Genomic DNA, 9,497 nt, shown 5'->3' with positions numbered 1-9,497 from the left:
AGGGAATATCACGTACTCAGGCCCGCGGCCACAGCACTCTGGGGACACACCACACGCTGCAACAGGCTGCAACACTCGGAGAGAGACACACTCTCACCCAGGGGACCAGACGCACAACACCCAAAGACGGCCCACATCCAGAGAGGGCGAACAACGTACACTCAGGAACACACTTAAGAGACTTAAGACACTCCCTTTTCGTTCCTAATTGAAGACACTTCTCCATTCCCCATTCTCCAGTATTTGATTCCTTTCTCCCTCTGGTTGATGACCTGTCTTCACGTTTCAAAGCTTAAGCTCTGGACTCTGAGACCTTGGAAAAATCACCTCACCTCTCTGAGTCTCAATGGATATGAGGACTGAGGGAGGTAATACATGTCAAATATCTGGCTCAGGGGTGGCACTCAGCAAAAAAGCTTGCTGTTGCTCGAGCCACCGTAATGAGGACACTCAGGGACAGCTGCTGCCAGCAGGAGGCTCTCCTTGAGCTGCAGTCCCTGCCTCAGCTTTCTGGCACCCCTGTATCTCCAGCTCACTGAAAAGCACTGGCCCAGCTGGGGGTAGGGAAGCCCTTTCCTCTCTGGCAGGGTCAGCTCTGTCCCAGGCCAGATCCCTCCCTTCCCAACCTCCCTACCCTCCAGACTTTGAACTGCTGCTGGGACCTAGGCCAATGCAAGACAGTATCTGGACAGGGTGAGCATTTGCTTTCCAAGGCCTCTTTTTGCCTTCATCTTTTCTTGCCCTGGGCCCCATCTTCTTTCTGATGCCTATCCTGAACCCCCATGAGTGGGCTCCAAATCCAATTGTTAACATCTATCTGCAACAAAGAAAGTTGGGAGTCATAGAATCAGAATCATCCAGCACATTCTGCATTTGAGTTTTTTTTTTCTTTGTAGAGACAGAGTCTCACTTTATGGCCCTCGGTAGAGTGCCGTGGCCTCACCCAGCTCACAGCAACCTCCAACTCCTGAGCCCAAGCGATTCTCTTGCCTCAGCCTCCCGAGTAGCTGGGACTACAGGCGCCTGCCACAACGCCCAGCTATTTTTTGGTTGCAGTTTTGGCCGGGGCCAGGTTTGAACCCGCCACCCTCGGTATATGGGGTATATGGGGCTGGCGCCCTACCCACTGAGCCACAGGCACCGCCCTGCATTTGAGTTTTTTTTTTTTTTTTGCCGGGGCTGGGTTTGCACCCGTCACCTCCGGCATATGGGACCGGCGCCGTACTCCTTGAGCCACAGGCGCCGCCCTGCATTTGAGTTTTAAATCCCTCTTCTAAGTGGTCTCCCCAAAATAATCACTGGATTGGAGCTTAAACTCAGTACATTTTTACTAAATACCTGCTTTTTGGCAGGCATTATGAGAGACACTGAGACCAGGGAGACAAATAAGACTTGATTATAAAGCATATGAACTGCATGCCCCTTAAGGTGGTTGGGAGGGTTCAGTGAAATCATGAATGAGGGTGGTGCCTGTGGCTCAAAGGAAGGGTGCCGGGCCCCATATGCTGGAGGTGGTGGGTTCAAATCCAGCCCTGGCCAAAAACTGCAAAAAAGAGAAAGAAACCATGAATGAAAGTGTTTGGGAAATAGTAATACTCTGGGCTTTCATGTCTGGACACTGAGCAGCTCAAATGTCTCTTTCTTTGTATGTATCCATGGTTGAACAATAGGCCTGGGTTCAAATCCTGATTGTTGATATTTTATCCTCCCCACCAGCTCTTTAGGCAAGTATCTTTGAATTTCAGTATCTTTGTATAGAAAATGATCATAATAATACAAAAAAACCCTCTGGGGCAGATTATACAAGATAGAATGTATAAAACCTTCAGCACATGACAGGTCCTCAGAAAATAAACTCCCTTCCTGCCCACACTTCCATCCTAGATGCCAAGCCAGTCTTTGAATATCCCATGGCCACCGCTACATGTTGAAGTAAGGCAGTGGTTCTCAACCTTCCTAATGCCTCCTAATACCACGAGTCTTTAATACAGTTCCTCATGTTGTGGTGACCCCCAACCATAAAATTATTTTCAATGCTACTTCATAACTGTAATTTTGCTACTGTTATGAATCATAATGTAAATATCTGATATGCAAGATGTATTTTCATTGTTACAAAGAGGTCGCAACCCACAGGTTGATAACTGCTGAAGTAAGGGATTAGTTAACTTCAGGGTATTGTGGCTGGAACTTGTAAATTTTCAACAAATTTCTAATGTTTTCTGAGTCTCTCTGCATAGAAAACAGTTTTTCCCTAATATCCAACACTTCAGGGTCTGTTTTCTTACCTAGTGGACAGCATCCCCGCCCTCCTTTCCCTATCTGGTAGAATAGGGAAAAGTTTCTCTGATCCAAGCTACCTCACTAGGAAGTCCTTTAGAAGGGCAAAAGGGAAAGCATAGGTGCAGAAGGACATAAGATTTGGAGACCTGGGTGCAAAACTTGGATCTGCTACTTACTAGTATGTGACCTTGGGCAAGCACATTAATTTCTCTAAGCCTCTGTCTATAAAAATGGGTCAATGAGAAAATGAGTGAGAAGGCAAACAGGACTCAATGGACAGAGATGATAATCATGTTGCTTCTGAGCTGTGAAGTGCCCTTCTTGGAGGCCCTGATATTCCCATGCTAAAGGACTAGTGCCTTGGATCCAGGTGTTCCCCTCATCCCCCTTCTCAGTGTTGCCCACATTCCTAAGAATAAATAGCCTGAGCAGGAACCATTAAACTCACCTGGTACCACATATCCTAATTTTGTTTTTTTTTTTTTTTTTTGATACAGAGCCTCAAGCTGTGGCTCTGGGTGGAGTGTGGTGGCATCACAGCGCACAGCAACCTCCAACTCCTGGGCTTAAGCGATTCTCTTGCCTCAGCCTCCCAAGTAGCTGGGACTACAGGCGCCTGCCACAACACCTGGTTATTTTATTTTATTTTTTTTTTTGGTTGTAGTTCTCATTGTTGTTTGGTGGGCCCGGGCTGGATTCGAACCCACCAGCTCTGGTGTATGTGGCTAGCACCTTAGCAGCTTGAGCTACAGGCACCGAGCCCACATATCCTAATCTACGGGTGCTGCCATCACATCACAGCATATAAAAATAACTAATTGGTTCCCAGAGCACTTTCCATCCCTTAACCGCTTTGATCATCCTAGCTGTGAGGTAGATGGATATTATTTTTCTCTCAACTTAATAGGGGAGACAACTGAGGCAGAGAGAAAGTAGGCAGCCTGGGCAAGGATTTGAACCTGGTATTGATTCTGAATCCCTTCTGCTTTCTTTGTGTCACCTGAGACTCATGCAATACTCTGGGATCCAGATTCACTGAGGGGAAAAGGTGAAAAGATACCTTCTATGTGTATGGCTGCAAAGTTCTCGCACACTTTCACAGGCAACCTATGGACGAACAGGTACAGACGAGGAAATGCAGCATCTGGGAATGTTCTAAAACCATTTTCATGCTAATAAGAGTTAGGGGGTAGATTGGACTGGAAATCAAATGAAGGGAGGGTGTCTGGGTCCTGGGCACAGGCCAGCCAATGACATCCCAAGTAAACTTTGGCAAGTTTCTGAGGTCCCCAGGATCCCCATTTCTACAGCATAAATGGGAAAAAGATAGAAGCTCAATCTCAAAAAGACATCTGCAATCCTCATCATCATTACTTTGGCTTAGAAATCAACAACCCCGAAGACCCCACTGCCACCACTTTAAAAAATATTAAAAACAAAACAGTATAATTTAGTATATCTGCCAACTCTTCAAAAACTCGGAGAGCACAATCTTTTTCTCTTCTTTCTTTTTTTTAAATTTTGGCAGAAGAAGATTCAGTTCCTGGAAATACTTACAAAATGATTCCTGACACTGGGAGGAGATAAAGAAAAAAAAGGAAGAAGAAAATATATATATACACACATAGATAAAGGAAGAAGGTGGAAAGAAAGAGAATAAACTAAAGAAAGAAAAGGAAGAAGTAAAACAGAAAGGGAGAAAAGACTTTAAAGGGCCCCAATTCAAGAAACATTATCAAGTTCTCAGTATCTGCAATTCACAGGCCGCTCCAGGGTCTGGGCGGGGCAGACCCCGCCCCTTTCTCGGGTGTCGGGCGTTCATTGGCGGGGGAGGCAGTCGCCGGCCGGTGACTGCCCGAGGAAAGGTTGCCTGGGACACGCATCCCTGTGTGAACGCATGACGTCCCACCCTGGCGCCAGGCTGTCTGGGGCTGAGTCTTAGATCAACACAGCTGTGGGACCGGGACCCACAGCTGGGCAAAGGAGCGGATTCCTCAACAAAAAATAGGATTGTGAGAAAAGTTCTGAAACAAAAACAGCGCAGACAAAAGCCTTAATGACATCCTTTCATAAAAATAAAAAATGCAAGAGGGGGGAAAAAGCTGGTAAAAGGAGCAGAACTGGGAACAGAAAGTTCAGAGGCGTTTGGAATAAGAGGCTGAGGCCCCGCCACCGCTAAACAAGTTGCAGAAGGCCTGAGCTAGCCTGTCCAGCCTCTGTTGGGAAAAAGAAGTCTCCTGGGTTTAAACTCTATTCAGTGTTCCCAACCATAATAATTCTGCTTCTTTCAGAATTAGAATCTTAACAGTGGAGAGGATCCTTAAAGGTTTATTTGTTACCTCTCCCATCCAGCGTTTTTTTTTTTTTTTTCTTGCAGAAAATGAGGCCCAGGAAAAAAGGAAATTTGTCCAAGGGCATACTTATACTGCAATTTATTGGTGGGGGACAGGACAGAATTCTACTCGTTAATCCCACTGCATCCTTCAAGCCTTCTGTCACACAGCCTGTGGGCATTTCAGACTGGAAGTACCCTGGGAAATAATAAATGTGAAGGTGATTTACAAACAATAAACCTATACAAGCCTGAGGCATCAGGGTAGTAACGGAGGAGGGCAAAAGAGGGAGGAGGATTTGGTGAGAACCAGCACCTAGCACACATTTGGCCCCAAGCCGGCCCCCCAGGCACCAAAGAATCCAAGAAATTAGGAGAGAGCATGATTGAGCGCCTAGCATAGAAGAGGCATTCAATAATTACTTATTGAATGAATGATGTAAATCTAATTCCTTCCATTTTATAGATGGGAAAATTAGGTCACAGGTGACTTACCCAGAGTTCACATAATTAGTAAAAAAAGATTTGAATATAAATCTGCCTGGTCCTGAAGGCTAATGATTTTTCTATAATCTCCTGGGCTTGACAATTTTGCACAAGCCACAGAAGTCTGCAAGATAGAAAAGAAAGGATCTTCTGTTCAGTCATTCAGGAGTTCCCATTGCCACCATTTTTCTCTTCCCATGACCAAATAGCTGGCTCTTGACTTCTGTAGCATACATAAGACTGACATTTTGCTCACAGGTTTTCTCCCTTTCTTATCTTAAGGAGGCAGGGTTTTTTGTTATTTTTTTTTATTTTGAGACAGAGCCTCAAGCTATCTCTCTGGGTAGAGTACTGTACTGTCACAGCTCACAGCAACCTCAAACTCCCTGGGCTTAAGCAATTCTCTTGCCTCAGCCTCCCAAGTAGCTGGGACTACAGGCACCCACCACAAGGCTCGGCTATTTTTTGGTTGTAGTTGTCATTGTTCGGCAGGTCTGGGCCAGATTCAAACCCACCAGCTATGGTGTTCATGGCTGGCACCTTACCTGCTAGAGCTACAGGCACCACCAAGGAGGCAGTTTTTGACTACATTAATATTCCAGGAAGAGGGGAAGCGCTTGTAGCTCAGTGAGTAGGGCGCCCGCCCCATACACCCAGGGTGGCAGGTTCGAACCCGGCCCCAGCCAAAACTGCAAAAAAAAAAAAAAAAAAAAAAAAAAAAAAACAGGCGTTGTGGCGGGCACCTGTAGACCCAGCTACTCGGGAGGCTGAGCCAAGAGAATGGCCTAAGCCCAAGAGCTAGAGGTTGCTGTGAGCTGTAACGTCACAGCACTCTACTAAGGGCGAGACTGTCTCTAAAAAGAAAAAAGAAAAAGAAAATTAATATTCCTGGAAGAAATCTTTTGAAACCTCTTTCTTGAGACAAAGAACCCTGAGGTGTGATAGAAAAGAATGAGGCTTCAAGACTGGCTCTGCTATTACTTACGGTGTGACACTGGACATGCCTTATATCCCCTCTCTGGGCCCTTTGCCATCCCACACTTGCCTGTCCAAATTTCATAAAGCCTTAGACTTCTAGAGTTGGAAAGGATTTAAAATACTTAGCACCATCTACTCATTTTACTGACAAGGCAACTAAAGCCAAGTACCTGAGCTTGTTCAAGGTGACATGACAAATCATTGGCAAAGCTAGCGTGCTGAACCCATGGCTGCTGATTCCCAGGCCAACGTTCTTTCCACTATAATGGTTTGGAGACCTAGCCCTGCACTCCCATTGGCCCATTAACCAGTAGCACACACTACTGCACTCTTAATTGTTTCCTGTGTTAATCTTGTCTCCCCAAATTGTGAGAATTTGAAAAGCAGGAGCCACTGTTTTATGTGAAGCAATTCCATAAATATTTACTAACTGATTGATGAACAAAGCAACCACTGGAGGAAATCCCACTTGGTCATTTCCAAGATGGAAAGCAGCATCTCAGAACTGCAGATTCCCAAAAGTGTTTTCTGGTGACATGAAGACGGTCCTGTTGGAAATACAGGGCTTAGCTTGCCTGCCCTCTGGTCCCTTTCCTGGTGTCTCAGATAAAGCTGGAGCAGGGCTAAGAATAATCAAGTCCAGGTGGCCTGTTCTTCCATAGCAGAAAGGAACAGACAATTGAGCAGTGAGATTGTATTGTTTTGTGTCCAGAGGTGTATGGAAAGTGGGGTGGGGAGAGTTAAAAAAGATTTGATGACCTGATGGGGAGCTTCTAAAAAGGTTTAACTAGTAATCATTCCCCCCCTTTCTCCCATATTAAAACCCTGCCCAAAATTATAATCAAACTCATCTCCAAAGCACAACTGGACATACATTTAGTTCCTTATGGAGTTCACAGGGCAGAGGCCTTAGCTCTTTTTTCCCCCATGCAAAAAGCACGGACTCAGGCTGCTCGCTTCTTCCTTTTTTCTTTTCCACTGTTGCTCAAATAAAGAGTGTTCTTTGCTCAAACTCCCTTTTCCCTCCTCCTCCTGCAATCTCAGCGCCTAGCCCAAATCTGTTTTCTTCATTGTAACCTCAGCTTCACCGCAATTAATTTTTTTTCCCTCTGGTCACAAGATAATGCCTGACGCCAGTGAGTCTGGAGGTCAGGCGAACAGCAAATTGGGGAACAAGGCGGCACTAATTCCTTACAAGTTTCCCTTGAAAAATCTTTTGCCTAAAAAAAAAAAACCTTTTTTGCTGTTCAGGGATTTATGACCTCGGAGAAGCTGTGGGTTCGGACCAGTGTTGGGCTAAGGCTTGACTGGCAGGGGGCAGGGGAGCTCAAAGATCTGAGCCACTGCCAGGAAAAGGAAAACTTTTAAAGTCAATGGCTTGGAGTGATTTTTTTAAATCCTTGCTGGCGAAGAGGCCCGCCTCTCCCCAGTATCAGCGCTTCCTCATTCTTTTAATCCGCGTCTCCGCGGTCTTCGGCGTCAGACCAGCCAGAGGAAGGCTGTTTGCAATTTAAGCGGGCTGTGAACGCCCAGGGCCGGCAGGGGCGGGGCCAAGCGGACTATTCTGAATCAAGGGGCGTGGCTTCGAAGAGGGCTCTATAAGTACGCGCCGAGGTGCGCGTGAGCGCATTGCAAGCTACTTCCAGGGTTCTGTGGATTTTTGTCTTCTTGTTGGCATTTCCGGCATTATTCCCCAGCATGAAGGCTCTGAGCCCAGTGCGCGGTTGCTACGAGGCGGTGTGCTGCCTATCGGAACGCAGTCTGGCCATCGCGCGGGGCCGCGGCAAGGGCCCGGCGGCCGAGGAGCCGCTGAGCTTGCTGGATGACATGAACCACTGCTACTCGCGCCTGCGGGAACTGGTACCCGGAGTCCCACGAGGTACTCAGCTTAGCCAGGTGGAAATCCTGCAGCGCGTCATCGATTACATCCTCGACCTGCAGGTGGTCCTGGCCGAGCCGGCCCCTGGACCCCCAGACGGCCCGCATCTCCCCATCCAGGTGCGCTTAGTTGCCGGGGCGGGACTGAACGCCCAGGTCGGGATGCTGCGGGACCCCCGATACCTCTCGATTGCCTTACGTAATTATCTGCTCTTCTACTCCTTTATCAGACAGCGGAGCTCGCTCCGGAACTTGTGATCTCCAACGACAAGAGGAACTTCTGCCACTGACCTGGCCGTCCTGGCACCTCCAGGTGAGTATTCTCACCTTCTGGGAGAGAGGGAGGTTTAAATGGCAAATTGTGCAGTTGGCAGACCTTTTAAAGGATTGACGCCCCCTGGTTTAGAGAAACTTAAAGCAAAGAGGGACAAACGATTAGGCCGCGGTCACACCAAATGAATGGCAGAATTAGTTTCCATTTAATATGCATTTAAGTCTTAAATGCACGTCGCCCTTGCCTTTGCCCGGTGGCCAAAGATCCGGAAAAGTAGGCGCGGGTGCGACTAAATAAAATAGTCTTTCTGTTAGGAGTTGTAAAGGGAGCTGTATCTTCCTCAACCTCCTCCCAACTAGTGTCAATTCTAAGGGGGAGGGGTAGTGCAAGCTCCGCCTGTGGTCTTTGGCGCCAATTGGGTGGGGACAGCGTGCGGCGCGGAGTTATCAGCTGGAGGTAGAGACCAAGTTTCCTCCCTGGCGCCGGCCAGTCTGCGGACGGCCCCCGCCTGGGCGCGCTGGCGGAAACTGACTGCTCCCTGGTCTTTTCTCCCCCGCCCAGAACGCAGGTGCTGGCGCCCGTTCCGCCTGGGACCCCAGGAACCTCTCCGGCCGGAAACTCGAGGGCATGGATGCGCCCCAGCCTCGCCCTGCCCACTTGACTTCCCCAAACCCCTGTCTGGAATCTAGAACTGGTGCCCGGGAGAGGACTGTGGACTTGGGTGGCCTGAAGAGCCAGAGCTAGTTCTGGCCACCAGCTGGGCAACATCACCCAGCCCTCACCCCATCCCCAAGTGTTAAGGACTGTCAGACTGTGCGTGGGGGTGGCTACTCTCCAGACTCTGCCAAGGTGACGGTAGAGCTGGTCTTCTGGTCTCCTTGGAGAGAGGCTCTGTTGCCCCGATTTATGAACTCTATAATAGAGTATATAGCTTTTGTACCTTTTTTGCAGGAAGGTGACTTTCTGTAACAATGCGATGTATATTAAACTTTTTATAAAAGTTAACATTTTGCATAATAAACGATTTTTAAACAGTTGGGCATGTAATTTGATCAGACATTTGTCCCTCCTTCAGTGCTAATACTTTTTCTCATATTGCTGGATTTAGGGAAATACCCTTCTTGGATCTGGGGGAGCTAACTTGATTATTCAGCTTTAGGAGCTTGAAAAAATGTCCTGAAACAGGGAGAAAAGATGGGCTCTTGTGGGTTGGGTGCAGAGAAAATCCTGGCTCTGCTCCCTTACTCTGCAGATGAAGGAAGACCA

At 47.6% G+C, this 9,497-nt stretch overlaps 1 protein-coding gene across 1 annotated transcript; it reads left to right on the top strand.

Annotated features, from left to right (window-relative positions):
- Positions 1–7,389: 7,389 nt before the first annotated feature.
- ID3 (inhibitor of DNA binding 3) lies at positions 7,390–9,269 on the top strand. Its single transcript, XM_053576427.1, has 3 exons — positions 7,390–8,077; positions 8,188–8,270; positions 8,793–9,269. The coding sequence occupies exons 1-2, from the start codon at positions 7,778–7,780 to the stop codon at positions 8,245–8,247; spliced, it is 360 nt and encodes a 119-aa protein (XP_053432402.1). The 5' UTR covers positions 7,390–7,777; the 3' UTR covers positions 8,248–8,270; positions 8,793–9,269.
- The last annotated feature ends 228 nt before the right edge of the window (positions 9,270–9,497 follow it).

The sequence above is a fragment of the Nycticebus coucang genome, chromosome 22 (assembly GCF_027406575.1).
Source record: "Nycticebus coucang isolate mNycCou1 chromosome 22, mNycCou1.pri, whole genome shotgun sequence".
Taxonomy (NCBI): domain Eukaryota; kingdom Metazoa; phylum Chordata; class Mammalia; order Primates; family Lorisidae; genus Nycticebus; species Nycticebus coucang.
The sequence above is the reverse complement of the archived record's forward strand: the minus strand, read 5'-3'. Positions and strand labels throughout refer to the sequence as shown.